The sequence below is a fragment of the Eretmochelys imbricata genome, chromosome 8 (assembly GCF_965152235.1).
Source record: "Eretmochelys imbricata isolate rEreImb1 chromosome 8, rEreImb1.hap1, whole genome shotgun sequence".
Classification (NCBI taxonomy): Eukaryota; Metazoa; Chordata; order Testudines; family Cheloniidae; genus Eretmochelys; species Eretmochelys imbricata.
In genome coordinates, this window is record NC_135579.1 from 91,794,331 (window position 1) to 91,819,706 (window position 25,376).

The 25,376-nt window shown below is 41.6% G+C and overlaps 1 protein-coding gene across 3 annotated transcripts in view; it reads right to left on the reverse strand.

The window, feature by feature from the left end:
* PATJ (PATJ crumbs cell polarity complex component) overlaps window positions 1-25,376 on the reverse strand; it is a 216,242-nt gene that overhangs the window by 173,495 nt on the left and 17,371 nt on the right. For 2 of the 3 annotated variants that reach the window (XM_077824427.1, XM_077824425.1), the window contains 7 exons: window positions 23,063-23,162; window positions 22,028-22,119; window positions 19,321-19,462; window positions 18,880-19,014; window positions 6,083-6,159; window positions 4,484-4,540; window positions 2,032-2,166 (listed from right to left, as the gene is read on the reverse strand). In XM_077824427.1, coding sequence (XP_077680553.1) covers window positions 2,032-2,166; window positions 4,484-4,540; window positions 6,083-6,159; window positions 18,880-19,014; window positions 19,321-19,462; window positions 22,028-22,119; window positions 23,063-23,162 — 738 coding nt within the window. The remainder of the gene's footprint in view (window positions 1-2,031; window positions 2,167-4,483; window positions 4,541-6,082; window positions 6,160-18,879; window positions 19,015-19,320; window positions 19,463-22,027; window positions 22,120-23,062; window positions 23,163-25,376) is intronic. The other variant, XM_077824426.1, reaches the window with a different exon arrangement.

Below are 25,376 nucleotides of genomic sequence, written 5' to 3' on the forward strand. Positions count from 1 at the left end.
CCAGCTGTATGGAGCTACATGTGTAATGCCTGTACTTTACATGCTGCCGTAAGCATAGGCATCGCCTAACTCTATGGTGCTGTTTGGCAAAAACACATGAGAAAGGCCTCGTTTTAGTTCCACCTCAGAACGAAACTGCAAGTCGAAACCTTGACATTTGTTGTGAACTGGAATTCTTCTTTTCCTGCCCTCTAAAATGGCAGATGTTTTCAGCGAGCTCCAGGAACTGTAATCCAGCATTGCAGTGACTGCTGAGCTATTAGGCTAAACCATTACTTAATTATTTAAACAGAAATATTGGTACAAAGTTGTTGTTTTTTTAAAATGCATTTGGAGTCCTAGTGTGGTGGGAAGTTATCATCTTTCAGCGTTCTGTGATTGATGGACAAGGGCTACTCTATGCCCACCAGTAGACTTGGGGACTCCCTCTCTGCTCTCTTATAGCTGCTGGAGATCAATCTCTAAGCAGGAAGGGTGCCAGATGCCCCATCCACTGATCACTCCATACTAGCCATTCCACCAAATGACAATAATGGAGGTTTTAGGATTGGGAGAGTGACAAGGAGGCAACGGACACCATGAAAACAACATAAGAAAAATCCGTTAAAATAGAATTTTTTTTTAAGTACTATGATTCCTATCATCATGCATCAAATAGACCTTTATAAATGTTTAAACTTGCTATACATTTAAAAATGTATCTCCCTCATTAATTATTAATTCAAACTACCTCCAGTTGTTATATCAGCACCTGTGTAATGCTGTTCGCTTTAGTTAAGGGCTGCCATAATTTCCATTACCAGCCCCTATTTAAGAGGATTTATAGCTTGGCTGTAAAAACATGCTCTAGGCTGAAACTTGGTATATATAGTTTTAACCCTAGAGCATGGTTTTGTTTCAGTTGTTTTTTAAGCTACAGAAGGGGTGGGGGGGAGGAGGGGAGTGGTTAAATATTATAAAATTCACTAGTGCTGGATATACTTGTGGACTTGTATAAATTGAAACAATTTTTCTTTATTATTTATACAATAAAATTTTTCCAGAGTGTTGTTTTTTTTGCTCTTAGTATTCACATTTTTGTTCAATGGCCAAGATATTTAAACAACACTTTCAACATTCCATTAACCCTGTCATGTGGAAATCCAGATTTCCTCTGTTAAGAAATAATAAAAGGACATGCATTAGATCTCAGTGATACAAGTAGACTTTTTGGTGCTAAAGGGTTGATAATGACCAAAACCCAGGCCACTTGAGCCCTGGACCTGAGATGAACTAATCTAGCAAAGGCCCTGATCCTTTTCTCATTGAAGTCAGTGGGACTTTGTCCTTTGCTGCCTCTAGGAGCAGGTTCAGATTAAAAATGTCCAGTAAGGCTCAATTTAAGAAGTATATTACTCTCACCCCTAGTGAAGACCCACTAAATCGACCGCTGATCACTCTCCCATCAACTCCTGTACTCCACCGGATCGAGAAGTAAGGGGAGTCAACGGGAGAGCATCTCCCGTCAACGCTGCATACTGTGAACCCTGTGGTAAGTAGATCTAAGCTACATCGATTTGAGTTACACTATTCACGTAACTCAAATTGCATAGCTTAGATCAACTTTTCCCTTTAGAGTAGACAAGGCCAAAGACTCTTAATTCAAGTACAATAGATAAAAAGTATGCCTAATACAAACATCATCATTGCGCTCATCTCCTTAGTATCTGAGCACTTCACAAATAATTACATAAACCTGACAAGACCCTTGGCAAGATAGAGCAGTATTATTTCCCCATTTACCAATGGCAAGACTAAGGCACAAAGCAATTTACTGACTTGTCCCTAATCTTACAGGAAGCCTGTGGCACAGCCAGAATAGTACAGAATCCAGCTTTTTTGACTCCTAACCCCATGCTCTTCCTACCCATTGATTGTTTAAAAGGTACTACTGTGCACACGCATTAGCCAGCCTAAAATGTCATAAAAGTATATTTTTAAAGAGGCTGAGCAGAAAGAACAACCCTTCATTTCTAGTTCTGTGGACTTTACCTCTAGAAGTTCATCCTCCAGTTGCAGTAGGCCAAGCGTAGCAATTGGACCATCTGGAGCAATTGAAGATATGTAGTGATGTCCATCAAATGTATCAAGTTCAACTCCTAATCTCAAAGTGTGGAGAGGCAATAGCTGCCAAAAAAATAAGCAGTGGTTATGTTTACAAACATGTATTTCTATATGTAACAAATGCATTTAAAACTTTCAGTAACTGACCAATTCAGATTAAACTAGCTGCACATTAGCATGTTTAAATCCTAACTCTGACATAACTAGTGTTGCATCACACAAATTTTGCTAATTTTTCTATTCAATTAGATTGCTGTTTTTCCCTTGCACAGTCTGTCTTCTGGAAAAACGTGCATCACTATCTTCTTCTCAATAATATCACCACAGTGATAAAGTGGAAAAAAAACCAAAACCAAAACAGAGGAGAGGTGGATGTATAGGACCGCCCCCTAAAAATAGCACCTGACATCTATCCTCTGTCTAAAAGGGGTTACTCTTCACTAAAGGCATGTCCAAAGAGGAAGAGCCTACTACTGAAAGCTTCAAGGTAAAGGCACCTGTATTCCCCCTCCATGGTTAATCAAGGACACGCTCTCTAGGCTTACAGCTCCCCGTCATCACCTCTCTTAGGCAGAGACCCATGTCCCACGCCCTCCTGATCAGGGATTTTAAGGCTACATAACTCCTTGCCTTCCACTGTGATATGCCCAGCAAGCCAAATTGCCTAAAAAGGCTAGTGTCTGTGCTTTGCTTCCTCGCCAAGGGCTACAGACAGTTTACTGCCCAAAGTAGTAAGTTACCATACAACTTCTAAGCGACCACATTTATTCATAAGGTAAAAGCATTACAGAGAAAACATTAAAAACAATAGAAGTTCTTACACACATGCTAAAAAAAATTTATAGGAGGTCACACCCAACTCCAGCCTAGAGCTCGGATAGGTTTTAGTCCTTCAAAACCAACCACTGGGTTTCCCCCTGGGTACTAGTTCATATCTGTCTTGCATCCAGAACCAAAATCCAGGCTGGGCAGATCTGCTATTTCTTTATACAGCTTGGCCCTTTGGTCTTGGCATTCTGTAACAGGTAATCAGCAGACAAGACCCTTTTCTCAGGGCATAGCTTCACAACTCTAGGTTTTTGCATAACCAGAGTTGGAGAATTTGCATTAACCTCTCCTGAGGTATTCCCCAGGAAATCCACTTAACACTTATTGTCCCAAAAGTCCATACTTGTCTTACATATTTTCAGTACAGTCTTCTGAACTTCCAGGTTTTATGTCAGTCACATCTCTCCCCCTAGAGAGATGACATACAATTCCAGCCCACAATAGTACATAAACTTAATAAAGTTTAATAAAATCTGTCACAGGATCACAGTCACTATTTTAGAGGAAGCCAATAAAACCTAAACACACAATCAGTCATCATCTCATTTATTGATGACATTTGTATCTGTCTTTGGGGCAGGGAACATCTCTCTGAAGTATCTTTGGCAAATAGTTGCTATCACTTGTATCCATATTTCCACAAGGAATTTCATTGATTTTGAGCTGGCCATTTCCCTAGGGACAACCTTAATACCGTATTACTCTCTAGTAAAACTCCACATAGCAAATATCTGCGACCATTAGGAAAACTTTCTTAGCAGGCTAGCTGAGGCTCAGTCCAGACAAGCTAGCAGGCTGTGAAGAAACAAAAGATAGCAGAGATAATATCTGTTCCCTTCATTCAGGAACTTTGCCTGCCTTCTATCACTCAAGTTTACAACTTGGTGGTCTTGCTGGTACCCCAGCTACTTCTGGACAGATGCCCATTTAGGCTCTGATATTGCAGTTAATGTGATTCCATACAGTAGTAAGAGTCCACACTTGCAAATCCCTTACAGCATTAGGACTTTACCTAACAAAAAGTTTCTCGTAGTCAGTGCGACACTCTGCTCCATAGTCTGCACTGGTTTCCAGGTATTATACAAGGTGCCACTCTTGCCTCTCTCCAACTCCTATCCCAATAACTGGCATCAGCTAAAGCACTGAAGCCAGCAGCCCCCAGATTTAGAAGTAAGGGGCTCTAGATTCTTGAAAGTCATGCTCCCCACTTGCCTGACAGAGTCTGAGGAGATTTAGGACACTCTGCATGGCCTATTTTCCTATGTGGGGTTTTTTGGTTTTGGGTTTTAATTCTTTCAGAAAAGGTGTGTGAAGGAATTCAGACCCAGTATACATGAGCAGCATTGGCAGCAAGTGGCAGTATTTCATAGAATCATAGAATATCAGGGTTGGAAAGGACCTCAGGAGGTCATCTAGTCCAACCCCTGCTCAAAGCAGGAGAGATGAGCTAGAGCCAATGCTGGAACTCCCCCGTATTTCAGAAGTATTCATCTCTAAGGTTTTCGTTCATGCCCATCTCAAAAGAAAGAGAAAATGAAATAAGATTCCATACCTTTGAGTATTTCTGGAGCTCAGCATCATCTGTAATTGGCACGTCTACACGAACCACCTAAAAATTGAACACCATGACAAATAAATACTACTAGTACACAAACTTTATTGGAGTGCTGAATTATAGCAGAGGACTGATTATAAGAACAGCCAACAGTAAAATAAAGACAAGAAAATTATGCTTTTTAATTTTTATTGCACATCTTGGTCCATTTTGGCGCCTTAGAGTTATCACCACAAGATATCAAAATCAGAGACTGGATCTAAATCCCACACTCAGTAATCAGCCCCTCACCTCAGAAGGACTTGGTGGCTGTTAAAGTGATCAGAAAGAGCTCAATCCTTCAAACTCCTAGTAGTCCTACTGATTTAAATGGAGCTGTGTGTGGCAGTGAGGACTGTGTAAGGGTTTGCATTACCAGGCTCAAACCCAACTGTGCGTCATGGTAACGTGAGGTGTTCCAAAATGGAGGAGAGGCATATGCAAAGGAAAAAAACAAAGACTTTGAAAAAGGTGCTGGTCGACCATGACCTTCTATTATTCAGATGGGCCAAATTTAGACATTTTTACTGTCACAACCACATTTGCTACAATGGAAGGAAAATGTGGACCCCTGAGCTTCATGAACCAGCTTTACATCCCATACATATATTGGAAAATGGGATGGTGCTAAAGAAAGTAACGTCAGGCTCTGGCAGTGCAAGGATGGGGATATCTAGCAGTTGGCGTGAGTAACTAGATTTATTGAATCAAAACACAGCCTTATATGGACTTCAAAGTTCTTAAAGGAGCACTAATGGATTGCAGAGAAGGGAGCTCCTCAAGACACCTCTTAATGCTACTTTAAATCTTCCAACAAGACATTTGGAGTGATAGTTCTGCCAAACAGTAAAAATAAGAGAATCTCTGAATCAAGTGGACATGTTTTGCAAAGATAAACAGTTTTTGGTTTTTTTTAAAGACATCAGAAAAGGATGCTGGCTTGAATGTTTTATTTAAAAACGCACTCAGCTGGCACAGTCTTAAAAAGCAGTAATGAATGCAAAAAAACCTGGTCATTCCCCCTGTGATGATTCATATTTAGAAATGTAATCAATCTCTTCCTTGAAAATTCTCTAATAAGAGGTGAAGGAAAATCTAATGGGCAGTTAGCACCTCAAAGTTACCCCTAACTTGAACTACTTCCTTTTCTCCCAAATACAGCTGACAATCATTCTTCTCATAAAAATGTAAGATTCATTGTGAAACATACGACTCATATCCTGAGCCTTTTCTAAGCATACAATAAAACAAACAGATCATTAAAACAATCATAAAAATGCCAAATATTTTAAGTGGCTGATACGTTACAAATTTAAAAATGAGGTTGATTTAAAAAGAATAAAAACATTACTCACACTTACGCAATAGTACAGACATAAACAGAACAAAAATGTGTTAATTATAACATCCCTATATTTCATCCTTGAATGTTCAGGGAAAACAAAAAATGCTACTCTACTGATCTGTTCCAACCCCTGAACAGCTTGTAAAGTTAAGCTCACCTCGCTGTAATTTAAAGAAACATAAATGAGTGTACTTTATTGAAGGATAACATACCATGACTTCATAATCAGGTCCCAGCAGTTTTCCCCACTTTGATTTCAACTCCTTTTCTGGAGTGTCTGGGTCTCTTCCTAAAATATAAACGTGAATGTTAAATTTACTAAACCCTGCCAAGTACATTTACTTCAATAAAGATGCAGCTTAAATAAAAGATTACGGGGAATGATCAGAAGAATAAAAATACATTAATTTGGGTCTATCAAGCAGTGCGAATCAGAATAGACTTTTGCAAGAAAACAATACAAATGTCAGCTACCGCTGAAGTGAAATTTATTCATTTGAGAAGCATAAAAGGTGATGGTTACACTGATGAGATGTGAGTTCTGTACTGTTTAATACCGTAAATAAATCATTCTTTCAGGTTGCAAAGCAAATTTCACATGGCTTTATAAACATGCTGTTTAAACATTCACCACTACAGAGCAATGGTGCCCCCCTCCCACACCAACCCCTTTTGAGAAGTAAACACCTGACAAGACATTGCCGTTATCAAGGGACTACATCAGCACAATGCAGCGGCAGACTTTATTTATACATTTGGCAGGTATAAAGGCTTGTCTGGTTTAACTAGGCCAGTGAGTAACATGAGCTTTAATATAAGCTCCAGTTCTAAACCAGTCTTCCGTGGGAACTTGGCTATCTTGACATTTATATCTTTTCAGCTTTCTTACTTATGCAACCAAGGCAGTATTATAGTCATGTAAGACAATTTGACAGGGCTAGACAGCATAAAATGACTCGCTGCCCTGCATTTGACCTCATCCAGAAGCTCAGCACATGTATAAAGTTCCTAGCCTAAATAATGTTGAGCTGGTAAGAGTCAAACTCTAAAGCAAAATTCCAATGAGCAGCAGCAACTGGAGAATGAATTTACTGAAAACTATTTTTAAATGGCCATAATATTATCACAAGTCTGGACAAATCACAGAACACTTGGTATCACTGACATGTCATCTTACCGGAATCAGAATGCAAATCACAGCAGCCCCTTTCAGTCTTTAAGTGTGTGCATGTCATGTTGAACGTTTTGTTAAACTGTTAAACAAAATACCTTAGGAGTTGGAAGCCTAACTCACATCAAAAATCAGGAGGAATTGGGTACCTTTGAAAATCTCCCCCTTCACTTTTCAATATTAGAGGATAGAACTAACAAATCAGACTTGCAACACAATCCTCATTACAGGTTTCAAAATAACAGCCATGTTAGTCTGTATTCGCAAAAAGAAAAGGAGTGAGTACTTGTGGCACCTTAGAGACTAACCAATTTATTTGAGCATGAGCTTTCGTGAGCTACAGCTCACTTCATCGGGTGCATACCGTGGAAACTGCAGCAGACTTTATATACACATATACATGTGTGTATATAAAGTCTGCTGCAGTTTCCACGGTATGCACCCGATGAAGTGAGCTGTAGCTCACGAAAGCTCATGCTCAAATAAATTGGTTAGTCTCTAAGGTGCCACAAGTACTCCTTTTCTTTTTGCGAATCCTCATTACATCGCTTTATTACTTGGAATTGCGAGCTATTCAATTTTTTCAGTAACAGTGGAAGAATCAAACAGCAACAGTTAAAAACAAAGGCTCAGATTTATTTGCATTACAGTGCAACACCCCAAGAGATCTGGTCTCTATGCTAATTATTTTCCCTCCCAATGTTGAGCCCCATGTAGCTTTTGATCCCTACCAACCACTTTCTGTCACACCAGATAGCCAAGTTTACCTCAGCTGCCTAACCAGAATTTCTCTGTACAGAACCAAGCAGTTCAGATTCCAATTTGAAGTCTCCATTGTACATATATATCTGACCACAGACTCAAGAGATACAAGCACAGAAGGATTTCAGGTCAGATTTAGTCAGATCATTGTTTCTTTATTGAACTATATCAAGAATTAAGCCTCCAATAGATTCTTTAGAGGTAGGCTTCTATAGTTACACTACAGATTCATCGAAGAACACACTGTCTTTTTTAACTGGGTCTACATTGAAGTCTCCTGAATTCATGAAATATGGGATAAATATTGTTCTCTTTAAGTATTACATTTAGGTTTCTGTCAATAGATGCTCATCTTTGGCCCCACTTTGCTTCATTATCAGGTACAGACTGATCATGTTTACCTCCCAGCTGCTTCAAGCATGAACCATAATTCCACAAACACAAAAATATCCACTTACTATCATGCATCTTTTATCAAACAAATGCCTACCCTTCCCAATGTGCATAGACATCCAGACTCTCCCTCCAACTCAGAGGAATAGCAAGGAGTGTCATCAGAGTTCCTGCTCCAATCCACCCCCTAGGCCCCAGGCTGGGCCCCAGCATTCACCTGTGCCTCTGTTCTACTCTGTCCAGGTATTTTCCTATCCCAGTTCCAGTCATAAGAGGCTCAACCCTCTGGCAGAGCCCCAACTAGTTTGCCATTTCCAGGGTTGTCAATGAATAAAGAGAATTACACAAATGAACTCTTCCACAACTGTGATAAAAGCTCTTTTTCTTCAGGAGCCCTTGTCAAGTTGTGGCCCCCCACTAAGTTGGCAGGCAAATACAGAATAATAGTGCTCTCAAAAGGTGAATCAGGCCCTCCCATCCTTCAGGGTGGGAATACCAGGCTGTGGCCATCCAAGTTGCTCCTGTCTTCTATCACCCCATCTCCACGAATGGAAGACTAAAGGTCTGTTCTCCTCCCTGTTCTGCCCTCAACTGAGGTGGGCTTCCCCATTTTGAGCTCTTCCTTCCATACCTGACATCTCTCACAGGTGTGGTGGGGTGGAAGCACCTGAGCCCACATCAGCTCATTAACCCTATAATGATGCCCAGTGTGGGGTTTGTATACCCCATCATACACTCTCCCCTTCAAGATGGCATCCGAGGAACCAGGCCAGCTGTCTATGCCCTCTGCCCCTCAGGAAAAAAAAAACAAAACAAAAACACCTTTTGGTGAGCCTTTCCAGCTCTATGCTGTACTTGAAAGGCATATGACTAGAGAGACCGGTACCAGTGCATAAGGCAGGGATTCGTGTCTTCAATTGCAATTAACCACCTCAAAGGGGCACGATCAGTGTCCAGCTTCAATGGGTTTCCCAGAATGTAATATCAGAGAGAATCCACAGCCCATTTCACCACCAGACTTTCTTTTTCTATCACAAAGCACACTAGTTCCTGAGGGAATAGCTTGTGGCTAAAAAAAAAAAAATAGCATAGAATGTTTCTCTCCATTTACTTCTTGGGATATGATTGCCCCCAGGCCTACTTCTGACACACTGGTCTGCAAAATAAGTTCTTTCAAAAACAGAGCAGGCTGTTTTCTGTTTGGGATGAACTGGACAGGCTCTTTACACAAGTGGCCTTTCCATTTTTTGAATGCTTTTTTGCAGATGTCAGGCTATCAAACTTTCCAGGGACAGCTGTCCTTAATCAGGTCCATGAGGGATGCCGCTATCAAGGAAAACCCTGGCACAAACCAGCAGTAATAACCTGCGAGCCCTAAGCATCTCCAGACCTGTTTTTTGCAGTCGAGTTTGGGCAGCTTTTAAGGCCTGGACTTTGTCTACAGTGATTGGACTTGACCTTTCCCCACAGGATATGCCAGTTAGATGATGTCATCCTTCCAATTTTACAAGTTGCTGCATTTGTGGTTAGGCTGGCTTCCCACAGGGACTGGAGGACAGTGGCAACCAGTTGCAGGTGGGCCTCCCAGTCTCAGCCATAGATGACCACATCCTGTAAATAAACTGCATCATGTAAACCATCAGATCAGAGGACTTGGGTCATTGGAATGTCACTATGGCCCCATGGAGGCCAAAGGGCATAGTCCTTAATGGATATAAACCAGAGCAGCAAAGGCAGTTTTCTCACATGATTCTGGTATGAGCCGGATCTGCTAGTATCCCTTGGTAAAATCTAATGCTGTACTATATTAAGTCTCACCCATCCGGATTAGTAGTTCATCCACTTGGGACATAGGATGTCTGTTGAATTCGGAGATTGCATTAACTTTTCTAAAAATCTATACAGAAACTGGATCGTGCCATCTAGCTTAGGGTCCAGCAGAACTGGGCATCATCAGTCACTGTGGGATTCTTCAGTGATCTCTAGCTCCAACCTGGTGCAGAGCTCCTCTTTCACTGCATTCCACAGTTTTTTTGGGAAGTGGCAGGGAGTTCTCCCAGATGCCTTGTCCCAGCTCTATCTGGACATGATGTTGAATGAAGTGAGTTCATCCTGGCTGGGGTGAATCACCATCGGGAAGGCATTCAGAAGGTTTCTCCCTTGACCCTTTGCTGTGGATGGAAGTTGTGCCCCCATTCGTATTGAGTCAGGGTCCAGGAATGTGGACGTTTGGGGTCCCATTTCTGGCTCAGATGGATCAGAAGTGATAAACAAGCCCTCCCAGTCCCTCCAGGGCTTCAGGAGATTAATTTGGTAGATCTGCATTGTCTTCCTCTTGTCTGATTTCATATTTAACAGGCCCCGCTTCATGTACTACTTAATATGGATCTTAACGCTTAGTGAGCAGCTTGGATGTTGTGCTAGGGAGCAAAAGTACTTGGTCCCAAGTTTAAATACGCACATATCCATCTCTTTGTTAAAAGCTCACCATTGGCCCAGTTGAGCACTTAAAGAGATTCTCTTTGGTGAAGAAGGCCCCCAGGATTTCAAGCCTCTCCTAGAGCTTTAGTATGTACTGTACAACATTCTCTGTTCTAGGAGCCCACTCGTCCCACATCTCATGGACAAAGTCTAAGATACCCCAGGTTGTCTCTTATATAAAAGAGTTCAAACAGGAAAAAATCTAGTAGATGACTGGGGTATCTCCCAACTGTCAAATAAAAAGGAGGGGGATCAGTTGATCCCAGTGTGTAGAGATGCAGTAATAAACTTCTTTAAACATCCTTTTCAGGTCTGGTTGAACCAATTGACCAAACCATCAGTCTGCAGGCGATTGATGCACATTTGTAGGGTCTTTGTTTTTAATAGCTCACAAGCCTCCTTCAACAGATGGGACACAAAATTAGTGCCTCAGTTGGCTAGGATTTCTTTAGGCACACTGATGTGGGCAAAGACCATTAGCAGTTCTGCTGCAATAGTCTTTGCACTGGGGCAGTGCCATGGGACTGCTTTCAGATATCAGGTGGCATTATCAAGTCTAACCAGTATACATTTATATCCAGCTGCACTCTTTTCTCAGGGTCTGAGCAGATCCATCCTGATTCTCTCAAATGGGAGTGGGACGAGTGGGGCTTTGGCCACCCCTCTTTAGGCCCAATGAGCTGTCACTTGGGACACGAGCTACAGACGTCTTTGACCTCTTGTTGATTTCCAGGCCAGTAGAAGCAGCCTAGAATCCTGGCCACAGTCTCCTCATGCTGAGGTGGCCTGCAGCGGAGGCAGCATGAACCAGCCACGAGCTTGCACTGATGAGACTGGGCAACGAGGAACTGTGATCAAACTTCACCAGCCGCTCAGTCTCTCTCCTGATGATATAGTCGCTCAGCCCGGAGCGTAAATTGTGGGTACTGCTCTGCTCGATGTGGTCTATTACCTCTCTGTTGTCCACTGACAGCTGGTCATAGGCCTGGCTGAGGATCTCATCCTCCCTCTGATCTCTGGCCAAGTTGGTCCCTCTAGTTAGGATGCCCCCATCCTATTGGGGCACTGGCATCATTTCATCACTAAGTGGGGCTTCTGGGGGAGCATCCTCTTGTCCAGACACCCCAACTCCAGGGTGTAGCTCCTCACCTATAGCTAGCAACAGTCAGGAACCGGATCTCCTGAGTTAGCCTCTCTGGGCAATCCAGGGCTATTTTAACTCCGCTCAGTATCTCCGAGAAATACTCCCAATCTTGTCCTCAGATAATGGAGTAGGTCAGCATTGAGGCCAGCCCTGCTAACAGGGGCCTCATGTGTTCCCCTACAGTCAACTGCATCCTCACACTAGGATAGGGTTTAACCTCCCCATGGACACCTGGTAAGAAAATAATTCCCCCACCCCCATCTCAGGGTTCAGGATCAGGTGGTCCCAAACCAGGGTCCGACTACACCCAGAATCTACCAGACTTGTCACCTCTGTCCTGATTATCCAGACACCGACAGTTAGTTTAACCAGAGTTAGCTTACAAACTCGTGGTCCCTTCTGGCTTTATAATATATGAAGCTATGAACTCCCTTTTTCTGCTACAAAATTATGGCCTCAACCTGAAAAGCGCTGAACATCTGAAACTCCCAGTGGAGTCAGATATGCACTTCTATGACCACCATGAATGCTCACTCAACACCTCTCAGGATCAGACTCTTAAATGCGTTCAGTTAACTGAAAATTAAGATCATTCCCCCACCCTTAAAACAATCCCGAAATTCACGTGTCCTTATTTGATTTTTTGGGGCTCAGCCCATTAAAGAGAACTTCCTGAAAATTTAAAAGATTTTGGATCTAGAGGTTTGGTTCAAGCATATTAATTCCAATGCCTTCACTCAGTACCATGAGATCCCTTTCCCCCCCCCATTTCTTGGTCACTTCTCTGGGTTGGTTTTTCATAATTTGTGGCACATGCTATATTATCTATATTAGACAAGGCCTCAGAAATGGAATTGCTTCCCAGCAATGGTTTGCATTAGCAGTAACATTCTATATCTTCAGAACTTTACCTCTTTACTCTCTGCTTTCATGTAAAAAGAAAAGGAGTACTAGTGGCATCTTAGAGACTAATCAATTTATTTGAGCATAAGCTTTCGTGAGCTACAGCTCACTTCATCGGATGTAGCTTTTCTTCCCCATCGTACTAGTATTACTAGTTACTTACTAGGTTTCCTGGAATACAACACTTTTTTTGAGGTGTGTTTACACTACAGAGACTTTACAGGCATAGCTCTGTTGGTATAACCCCGTAGAATAGACACAGCCTACACTGATGATAGGGGTTTTTCCCATTGGTGTAGAAACACCACCTCCCCGACCAAAGTTAGCTATGTTGACAGAAGCATTCTTCTGTCAACACAGCTGCTCCTACACTGGAGGTAGGTTGACATAACTATGTCGATCAAGGGTGCGTTTTTTTCAGACCTCCGACCAATGTAACTATGCCAGCCTAACTTTTAAGTATAGGCTAAGATCTGGATCCCTGGAACTTTCAAACGCTGACCTCTTTCTTTGTCTTGCAGATCTTCTCTTCTCCCCTTCTCATACGCTCACTATGTAGCAATGTGTCCTTCACTTTGTAACTGTTGGATTACAAATTTCTCAAACAGCATAGCTTTTTGATTTCTCCAATAGCTTTTTGCTCCCTAATGTTACATGCTGTTCTCTATCCACATTTGGATTCATAATTCTCTCCTCAGGTTTTATATACTGCTGCACAAAACAAGCAAGCACTCGTCCAGTCTTCACACTTACAGATGCAGCTGTATGTTAATTGCCTCTCTAGTCTGCTAGCAGAAAGTTTAAGGCCCCATGCACACTGTTTCCTGAACCATGTATCATGAGAGAGTTGTTTAAACATGGTTTAGCGGGCCAGCATCACTATTTAATACCTCTTCAGGAAAATTTAATAAAAATGTAGCCCAATTGGGCCTAAAGGAAAATAGTTCGTGTTTTACAGAACTCACCTTCTACATTAACTTTTAAAAGGCACTTCTAGAGTTTAGGCAGGGCCTTAAATTAGCAGTGTTTACTTTAGCACCATTACAATTAAGAGTCTGTCAGCATTTCCAAATTAGGCAGCCATTTTTGTAATTTAAACTGGCCATTAAATTCTGTTCCGGGCTGAAATTTTAGAAATAGTGTCAGAGAGAAGGCTTTGGATTCTTTGACCAAGGGATGGTGTTCCAAGAAGGAGGAGTACTAGGCAGAGACGGGCTCCACCTAATGAAGAGAGGGAAGAGCATCTTCGCAAGCAGGCTGGCTAACCTAGTGAGGAGGGCTTTAAACTAGGTTCACCGGGGGAAGGAGACCAAAGCCCTGAGGTAAGTGGGGACGTGGGATACCAGGAGGAAGCACGAGCAGGAGGGCTCCTGCCTCATACTGAGAAAGAGGGATGATAAGCGAGTTATCTCAAGTGCCTATATACAAATGCAAGAAGCCTGGGAAACAAGCAGGGAGAACTGGAAGTCCTGGCATAGTCAAGGAATTATGATGTGACTGGAGTAACAGAGACTTTGTGGGATAACTCACATGACTGGAGTACTGTCATGGATGGATATAAACTGTTCAGGAAGGACAGGCAGGGCAGAAAAGGTGGGGGAGTTGCATTGTATATAAGAGAGCAGTATGACTGCTCAGAGCTCCGGTATGAAACTGCAGAAAAACCTGAGAGTCTCTGGATTAAGTTTAGAAGTGTGAGCAACAAGGGTGATGTCATGGTGGGAGTCTGCTATAGATCACCAGACCAGGGGGATGAGGTGGACGAGGCTTTCTTCCGGCAACTAACGGAAGTTACTAGATCGCAGGCTCTGGTTCTTATGGGAGACTTCAAATCACCCTGATATCTACTGGGAGAGCAATACAGCTGTGCACAGACAATCCAGGAAGTTTCTGGAAAGTATAGGGGACAATTCCCTGGTGCAAGTGCTGGAGGAACCAGCTGGGGCAGAGCTCTTCTTGACCTGCTGCTCACAAACAGGGAAGAATTAGTAGGGGAAGCAAAAGTGGATGGGAACCTGGGAGGCAGTGACGAGGAGATGGTTGAGTTCAGGATCCTGACACAAGGAAGAAAGGAGAGCAGCAGGATACGGAACCTGGACTTCAGAAAAGCAGACTTTGACTCCCTCAGGGAACTGATGGGCAGGATCCCCTGGGAGAACAACATGAGGGGGAAAGGCATCCAGGACAGCTGGCTGTATTTTAAAGAATCCTTATTGAGGTTACAGGGACAAACCATCCTGATGTGTACAAAGAATAGTAAATATGGCAGGCGTCCAGCTTGGCTTAACAGTGAAATCCTTGCTGATCTTAAACACAAAAAAGAAGCTTACAAGAAGTGGAAAATTGGACAAATGATCAGGGAAGAGTATAAAAATATTGCTCAGGCATGCAGGAGTGAAATCAGGAAGGCCAAATCACACTTGGAGTTGCAGCTAGCAAGAGATGTTAAGAGTAACAAGAAGGGTTTCTTCAGGTATGTTAGCAACAAAAAGGAAGTCAAGGAAAGCGTGGGCCCCTTACTGAATGAAGGAGGCAACCTAGTGACAGAGGATGTGGAAAAAGCTAATGCACTCAATGCTTTTTTGCCTCTGTCTTCACGAACAAGGTCAGCTCCCAGACTACTGCATTGGGCAGCACAGCATGGGGAGGAGGTGACCAGCCCTCTGTGGAGAAAGAAGTGGTTCAGGACTATTTACAAAAGCTGGAGGAGCACAAGTCCATGGGGCCAGATACGCTGCATCCGAGAGTGCTAAAGGAGTTGGCGGATGTGATTGCAGAGCCATTGGCCATTATCTTTGAAAACTCATGGCGATCGGGGGAGGTCCTGGACGACTGCAAAAAGGCTAATGTAGTGCCCATCTTTAAAAAGGGGAGGAGGAGGATCCTGGGAACTACAGGCCAGTCAGCCTCACCTCAGTCCCTGGAAAAATCATGGAGCAGGTCCTCAAGGAATCAATTCTGAAGCACTTAGAGGAGAGGAAAGTGATCAGCAATAGTCAGCATGGATTCACCAAGGGCAAGTCATGCCTGACTAATCTAATTGCCTTCTATGACGAGATAACTGGCTCTGTGGATGAGGGGAAAGTAGTGGAAGTGTTATTCCTTGACTTTAGCAAAGCTTTTGATACAGTCTCCTAGAGTATTCTTGCCAGCAAGTTAAAGAAGTATGGGCTGGATGAATGGACTACAACGTGCATAGAAAACTGGCTAGATTGTCAGGCTCAACGGGTAGTGATCAATGGCTCCATGTCTAGTTGGCAGCCGGTATCAAGTGAAGTGCCCCAAGGGTCGGTCCTGGGGCCAGTATCAATATCTTCATTAATGATCCGGAGGATGGTGTGGATTGCACCCTCAGCAAGTTTGCGGATGACACTAAACTGGGAGGAGAGGTAGATATGCTGGTGGGTAGGGATCGGATACAGAGGGACCTAGACAAATTAGAGGATTGGGCCAAAAGAAATATGATGAGGTTCAACAAGGACAAGTGCAGAGTACTGCACTTAGGATGGAAGAATCCCACACACCGCTACAGACTAGAGACTGAATGGCTCGGCAGCAGTCCTGCAGAAAAGGACCTAGGGGTTACAGTGGACGAGAAGCTGGATATGAGTCAACAGTGTGCCCTTGTTGCCAAGGCGGCCAATGGCATTTTGGGATGTATAAGTAGGGGCATTGCCAGCAGATTGAGAGACGTGATCGTTCCCCTCTATTCGACATTGGTGAGGCCTCATCTGGAGTACTGTGTTCAGTTTTGGGCCCCACACTACAAGAAGGATGTGGAAAAACTGGAAAACATCCAGGAGAGGGCAACAAAAATTATTAGGGGACCGGAACACATGACTTATGAGGAGAGGCTGAGGGATCTGGGATTGTTTAGTCTGCGGAAAAGAAGAATGAGGGGGGATTTGATAGTTGCTTTCAACTACCTGAAAGGGGGTTCCAAAGAGGATGGATCTAGACTGTTCTCAGTGGTAACAGATGACAGAATGAGGAGTAATGGTCTCAAGTTGCAGTGGGGGAGGTTTAGGTTGGATATTAGGAAAAAAATTTTCACTAGGAGGGTGGTGAAGCACTGGAATGCGTTACCTAGGGAGGTGGTGGAATCTCCTTCCTTTGAAGTTTTTAAGGTCAGGCTTGACAAAGCCCTGGCTGGGATGATTTAGTTGGGGATTGGACCTGCTTTGGGCAGGAGGTTGAACTAGAGGACCTCCTGAGGTCCCTTCCAACCCTGATATTCTATGATTCTACACAACTTTGCCTCCACATACTTCTCTGTCCAGCTTTTCCCCCCCACCCTCCCTTCACTGTCTTTCTCTGTTCTGCACAAGCTTCAGAATCAACCACTACACTTTGTTGCCTTCACCCTCACTCTTTGTGCCTTCTCTCACACAACTCTCTATGCCTGGCAACTCCTGACCTGTCCATGTGCCTTGTCCTTGACTCAAGAGAATTTCTTCCATGATAGGTAAAAACCCTCATATTTACCTCCAGTAAAAATATTTAGAAAGATTTACAAACCCCTCAAGACTTACATTACAAACCAAAAGGAAATTCATGATTTTATTCCTGTAACATTTGTCTTTTGCCCTTCATTCCAGTGTTTTCTACCATCACTTGCCATGAGCTCTGCATGGGCAAACCTCTGTGCCCACACAGCACTCTACTGACTTCAGTTGGGGCGGGGGGCGGGCGCTTTACATTGTCTACTTGGTGTTTTGCATACAATTTTAGATTCAGAGACATTTTAAAAAAATATCGGAGTGAACATGCACCTGATTATGAACCTTTAGTGGGTGTTACTGAGAACCTCAGTCAAATTCTATCGATTTTACCATTTTTTCCTGTGAATCCAAGCAATGTTCCCTCTTTCAACTCACACTTTAATAATACACGTAAACATCAGTGAAATGCATTTAAAAAAAAAAGTTCCAATTCAAACACCCGTCACTATACTGATTAATTTTGGACCTAAATAGCCACAGCAGCATCATGTGTAATCGAGGACACATAGTATTGAACATCTGAATTATCATTTTTCTTCTCCATGTCCAGGTTGTCTTTAAAATACAATTAAATTTACCAAAAATACAGGGATTTTGAGGATGAAAGATCCTATGATTTAAAAACACTTAATAATTCCTTCTGATCTTAAAATTTATTATGATAATCTAGTTTGATTTCTTTAACATAAGCAATATAATTTCACCCAGAAATTTCTGCACTGAAACCAATAACTTGCAGTGAAATAAGAGCATCTCTTTTAGAAAGACATGCAATTTTGATTTTAAAAAGACTTCAACGGATATAGAATCCACCCCATCCATTGGTAATCTGTTCCAATCATCAATTATCCTGACTTAACCAAACCCCCCCCCAAACGCCTTACTTCTAGTTTAAAATTTGTCTAGCTTTAACTTCCAGCCATGAGGTCACATTGTACCTTTGTCTGCTTGTTTAAAGTTCCCTGTAGCAATCCATGTCGCTTGCCTAGATAGTGATTTCTTACTTCATCTAGCAATCTCTTTTTAGTTAGACTGAAAATATCATTAAGCTCTTGGTCACCCATTCAAATTCAGCCCAAGTTAACAGTGACAAAAACGGATTGCCACTGTACATCTGTGGCTGGTCAGATATGAGATGACGTATTCTTCGAATTCAGAGTGGGCAGGTATCCACATACCAAAAAGCAACAGCACAGCTGTTACCCTGAACAAGGAGATCAGGGACTGAATGTCTGTGGAGTCTGAACTCATCCCTAAAGGCAGGTCATGCAGATCAGGGTTGAGACACATTGACAGGATAGTCAAGGGAAGCTTGCACAGCCACAGTTTGCACACTATCACATCTGTGTCCATTCCAGAAAGGTGCCCAACATCTCTAAGAATCAGAGCCAAAGGTCTGTGATAGGGCTGTCCATCTGGCACCTTTCCCATGTACTTACAAAAAAAAAAAATCTCTTGCAAGTAAATGAGAAAACACAGCAATTTTGGTTTTATTTAAATAAAAAAGCACTGAAGAGCAGAAAATTAACATTGTTCAAGGAAAAGGAAGCCAAACGGTCACATCATTATGAAAATTAGGTTAAAGAAATGAATTTCAAGAAGTCAATAGATATACAGGAGAGGAGAGAAAAAACTACAAGGTGTTTTACCTACCTATTTTGTGTAGATTTTGCTTCTTTTCATTTTCAAAGTTATCTTTGTCCTCTTGATCCTCCTCAGTCTCACTATCCAAATTAGTTTCTGTCTCTACAGCTCCAGACAGGACTAAGGCTGGCATATTTGGCTGCACTGTAAAGATAAAAAAAAAAAAACTTTCAAGTCAGCCAGGTAGTACACAGGATACATGATATGATAACCAGTATCCACTAGCAGCTTCCTTGTTCAGTTTACAGGAACTTTGCTGTCAACTCTACTTCACTCCCCACACACCCTTCCACCCTACATCAAAGGGTCTGATTCTTTGCAGAAGATCCTTAAGCCCAAGATTTATGGTTGATCAGCAGCTCACAGGAACAGGCCCTAAAGGTTTATTTTGGTCATTATAAATTGGAAGAAAAATTAAATGAACCAATGGCAAAGGGAGGGAAAGACTACCTCGCTCTAAAGATCTTCCTGAAGAGAAAGAAGCATGAGGAGGCTTCTGTCGAAGCAAGGTAAGGTGTACCACCTGGCCAGTGCGCCGCAGCGCTTCCACCACTTCTTGGTTGGAGCAATCCTGAACATTAATCCCATCAACCTAGTACAGAAACAGCAGATTATAGACATCAGATTATGGTCGAGTTCTAACATTCGCAGAGATATGTAAACCAACAGTGCAACTCATCTCTAACAGTTATACTAATGGCCCTCACAGACTGCAACGTTTGCAAAAGAAGAATTGCATTAACTCAGCTACTTCAAAATAATCAGATAAATGCCATCTTCAAAGTTTATTCTTAAAAGAAAATACAAAAGAAAACCGTCTCTATGATAGCAGCATGGGCAAATACAAAACAGCAATTTTACTAGATTTACAGAAACGTAAAATAAGTTTGCTTTTCAGCAGAGTTACTGTGTGCAGACAGCAACTCGCACACTACTGTGCATAGAGAGAGCTTCCTGGATGAGTTTGAAAGACTAACAGTCTGTTCAGATCATAGCATAAGTTTTCTGCCAACCTCTACCAAGCCTCCACACATAAATATGCAAACAACTATGTACGCAATCAGTGCATAGTGGTTTAAAAAAAAAAAAAAAAGTGGGTAGACTCATCTAACCTGGACTCCACAGTCCCCAAATGAGAAGTGGGTAAGCTCTGTTGACCCTTGACTAGACTATGCACACAAAACTGCAGCTGTAAGTACAAGAGAGCACCAAATGAGGGAGAGGCCAGGCTGTGACAGTTTAGGCATTTTTCAGAGTAACAGCCATGTTAGTCTGTATTCGCAAAAAGAAAAGGAGTACTTGTGGCACCTTAGAGACTAACCAATTTATTTGAGCATAAGCTTTCGTGAGCTACAGCTCACTTCATCGGATTCATACTGTGGAAACTGCAGAAGACATTATATACACAGAGACCATGAAACAATACCTCCTCCCACCCCACTCTCCTGCTGGTAATAGCCCATCCAAAGTGACCACTCTCTTTACAATGTGTATGATAATCAAGGTGGGCCATTTCCAGCACAAATCCAGGTTTTCTCACCCCCCCAACCCCCCTCCAAAAACCACACACACAAACTCACTCTCCTGCTGGTAATAGCTCATCCAAACTGACCACTCTCCTTACAATGTGTATGATAATCAAGGTGGGCCATTTCCAGCATAAATCCATATCAAGGTTCCTCCCCCACTCTGAACGCTAGGGTACAGATGTGGGGACCTGCATGAAAAAACCTCCTAAGCTTATCTTTACCAGCTTAGGTAAAAACTTCCCCAAGGTACAAAATATTCCACCCTTTGTTCTTGGATTGGCCGCTACCACCACCAAACAAATACTGGTTACTGGGGAAGAGCTGTTTGGAAACGTCTTTCCCCCAAAATACTTCCCAAAACCTTGCACCCCACTTCCTGGACAAGGTTTGGTAAAAAGCCTCACCAATTTGCCTAGGTGACTACAGACCCAGACCCTTGGATCTTAAGAACAATGAACAATCCTCCCAACACTTGCACCCCCCTCTTTCCTGGGAAATGTTGGATAAAAAGCCTCACCAATTTGCATAGGTGACCACAGACCCAAACTCTTGGATCTGAGAACAATGAATTCCAAGTTTAAACTTGGATTTATGCTGGAAATGGCCCACCTTGATTATCATACACATTGTAAGGAGAGTGGTCAGTTTGGATGAGCTATTACCAGCAGGAGAGTGAGTTTGTGTGTGTGTGTGGGGGCGGGGGGTGTGAGAAGACCTGGATTTGTGCTGGAAATGGCCCAACTTGATTATCATACACATTGTAAGGAGAGTGATCACTTTAGATAAGCTATTACCAGCAGGAGAGTGGGGTGGGAGGAGGTATTGTTTCATGGTCTCTGTGTATATAATGTCTTCTGCAGTTTCCACAGTATGCATCCGATGAAGTGAGCTGTAGCTCACGAAAGCTTATGCTCAAATAAATTGGTTAGTCTCTAAGGTGCCACAAGTACTCCTTTTCAGTTTAGGCATTGTATCTGCAAAACATTTGCTCCCAAATATTTTATATGCACTTTATAAAAGTCAGATCTCTCTTTTCATGTTAAGAAATCTTTATAGAGTTATTCCTACTTGTATTAGGAATGCAAAGTTAGCCATTTCATGTTAACATGGCCCTGACATTTATCCAGCAGGTTTTAATTTTTTTCCACCTATAAAAAATAGGATTTTTTTTAATACCTGCGTTATAATATTTTGAGGACGTCAACCCGATGTTAAATACTTATAGATGGGCATAAAGGACACAATTCTGCAAAGTCTCAAGCACCTTCAAATCCCACTAATTTTAACAGGAGCTGAAGATGCTCAGTACTTTAATCAGGCCCTAAGTCAAGATCCCTGCTCTAAGATGCTTCAATCCAAACATCTATCCTGTTTTACTATTTACCATTCTCTCTCATTTTTGGCAGTACATTAATAATCTAACCACTGCAAACCAGAGCTATAAGCTCAAATACTAATTCTTGCTGACAGTCATAAATTTGCCAATGTTCCTCTCTTTTACAAACGGGATGTGCTTTAGCACTGAATGAATGAAGAACAAGCTCTAGTAGAGTGTGTTTTAAAAATCCAAATATATATAAAATAACCACTAGTTCCAAAATTGGATCCAAATGAAATATTTTACTTACAGCAATAATTTTGTCCTGGACTTGTATAAGGCCACTGTGATCTGCAGCACTGCCAGGTATTATATTTTTCACAAAGATCCCTGAAGAATCTGCTTTAAAAAATAAAATAAAAACCAACGAATGAATAAATAAATGAAAGCACTAATTTGGGCCTTTTGTTAAGCACACATTTATTTAGAGCTTAAGAACCGTGCACCTCTGGAGGCCTGGGACCACAAGTGGAATGAAGTTGCACCTCCTCCTAGTCACAAATGAGCATTGAAATCACAACACTCACATAATTAGTAGTTATTTAGGATTCAAAATCTGCACTCAAGATAAGAGCAGCAATGCAAGCCTCCTTATACTGCCCTACTTGATTCACCCTGCTCAGAAAAGGCCCTTTCTATGTTAGGTCAGCTTCCATGCCTACACAGGCTTTGACCCACCAAATCACTTACATATGATGAATTTGACTTCAAGGGGAGTATTTATGCTTAGAAGTGAAGCATGTGCTTAAGTGCTTTGCTGGATAAAGGCCTCGCTCATCCTCTTACATTTAGTTTTAGCAATTCAATAATTTAAATCAGAGAAGTCCCTTGTGAAAAATCTCACACAAATGCACTTTTCTATTGTATAGATATATTCTGTAAGAGGGTATGTAGAAATCACAAAAAGCTTTCCTTCTTTCTCATGTGTAGAGTTGGACAAAAGCACTCTGTGAACCCATAATTACGTACAGATATTTTGGTGTGCTCCCAGAGCTCAGACACTAATGCAAAGTATGAAATAGCGGTCTGCTGAAAAAGGATCACCTTGTGAAGATGGCACACACATTAAACACTGTTGAGATGCTCACAGTCCTGCACTGGCAGAGAGATGAACTGGATAATCTAATAGGTCTTCAAATCTCAGACATCAAACTCATTAAAGAAATGAAAGTGCATGTTGAGCTATGTGGCGTGTATCAAAGACTTCAGCAAAAACATAAGGCCAGTCTGGGCATTTGATAAACCTCTGCTCTAGTCTTTCATAATCAGTCAGCATATAACTCACCTACATCAGATGTTCCAGTATATCCAACAATTGTTATACCAAGGCTTTGTCCATCTTTTTTTGTAAGCTCCACATCATAGGTATCAAAAAGAGTGTTAGCCTAGAAATAAAATATTATACAGTTTATAAAACTGAATTTCCACATTACAGTAAAAAAAAAAAAAAGTTTGTTATATCAATAACATTTAAAATTACAGGCTAAGGGTTGAAGAAGTGACCAGTGATTTTGCTAGACCAACTACGGACACCTCAAAAGGGGTCTCACTTCCAGAGGATAGAAAATAAAGGTGTCAATTTGGGCACCCAAAATCACTAGCCACTTTTGAAAATCTTGGCTATATAATATATATGATATCAGAAACAAGTATCTGTAAATACATAAAATATTCATATACAGCCCAGGGACCATGCTTATCACAGTACCCACTGTCAGACAGTAAGTGCTTTGGAAAGTCTCTATTGGTTAATTTTTTCACCTATAAAAATAGGATTTTTTTTAAATGCCTGCATTACTAATATTTTGATGACGTCAACCCGATGTTAAACATTTAGAGATGGGAATAGAGAACTGCTTCAGGTACATGACACCATGCCAGTGGAAGAGAGAAAATACTTGGCTCTCAGTCCCCTGGCTTTATCAAAAATTATTTTTCTTGTAGACCCTATTAATGGAAAATATTTTGATTCCTTATAATCATTAAAGAAACCACACACTTGTTCTGTTTAGTGTAAAACATGTCATGAGCTCCTTCGGACAGAGATCATTACACTCCTATGTTTGGAAAGCACCAAACATACTGTGGTTGCTACCGGAAAAAAAACACAATATGCACTTTTTGGTAATTATATCCAACAAACGCATATAGCACATTTTAAAATATGGTGTTCAAGACAAAGCTAGGTGTGCAAGACACCACTTTAATTTTATATCAATCATATGCATATCTACTTAATTACATTTAAGTGCAAGTTTGAAATGACTACTATCCTGATTTGGACTGGACCGGACCAGACCGCACAGAGAAGTGGAAGCTTCAAAGGATTTGTTTAGAACGTGAAGTGACAACAGGAAGTCAAAGCTACATTAAAAAAAAAATCACTTCCACTGAACACAAGTTAAAACATGGGAGTGGGGAGAAAATCTGGAGAATTTTTAAAAAAGCTTTACAGCTTAAAAAAAAGATAAGAAGATTCATCATAAAAAGGGAAACAAGAACAGAGAAGAATGGAATAGTACATAACTTGGCACTATCTTTTGGCTTCTGAATCATCTGTTCAATGTTTTCTTAACCACAATTAAATAAGGTATTCAGACACGATCTGATCCCAGGAGAAATTTATGGATTGGTCCCCTGAAGCTGGCCCTCACCATCCGCCGTTATGTATTTGCTCACTTGATCTTTGGTTGTTTCTCTCCACGCAGAGCCATTTTGACAGTCCAAGACCTTTCCTTCAAAGGCAACACCAGAAACCTTAGTGCCAGAGGCACTTCGCAGAATGACTGATGCCATTTCCTAATTCTGCAAAAATATTCATCTATGGCATGTTACTGAAAGTGGAGTAGTAGAATATGGATTTAACGGGTGGATTCTGGGAAATATAGACACACAATCCCAAACATAACAGCCCATTCCCGAGCTGTGGCTAAATTGGTAGGTTGTAGGTATATGCCTTGCACATGACTAACTGTATGAGATTTTCTGTTTCCTTATATACACAGAGTAGTGTGGATTTAGAAACTGTGGTAGAGAACTGAGGTAGCTTAATGCAAAACTAGTGGTTTAATATACAACAAACTAATGGGCAATTCAAGACTATTTCTGCTGATTTAAGCGGTAATCATAAAGCTGGAAAAATCTTGCCATTGTAAAATTCTCAGCTAGTAAATGCTTTCTCAGAAGTCAGAGTAGAACGAGATTCTGGTAGTAAAAAATTGCTATCTTTCTTGTGCAGTAGATTCCTTGGTGCAAAGTGATTTTCGTGACCTGCCTTTAACAAGTACAATAAATGAAGCAGGGAAAAACACATTCAGATTAGCTACTGCTGTCAATTTCTGCAAAGACTAATCTATCAGCAAATTGACCAGATACTTCTTCAATCTAAATGCCTGGGTTCTGCCAACAAAGAATGCAATAGATGTCATGATTAGCAATATCTGAGTTTATTTCTAGATGTCTCAGAAACCTGAAAGACCCTGCAAAGCGGTGGAAAAAACAGTACAAAAACTAACAGCAGAAAGGAGGACATTTTAGAAAGCTTGCAGCAGCTAGAGCATGCAGGATTGCTGCTAGCTTGATCTATGGAACATGTATAC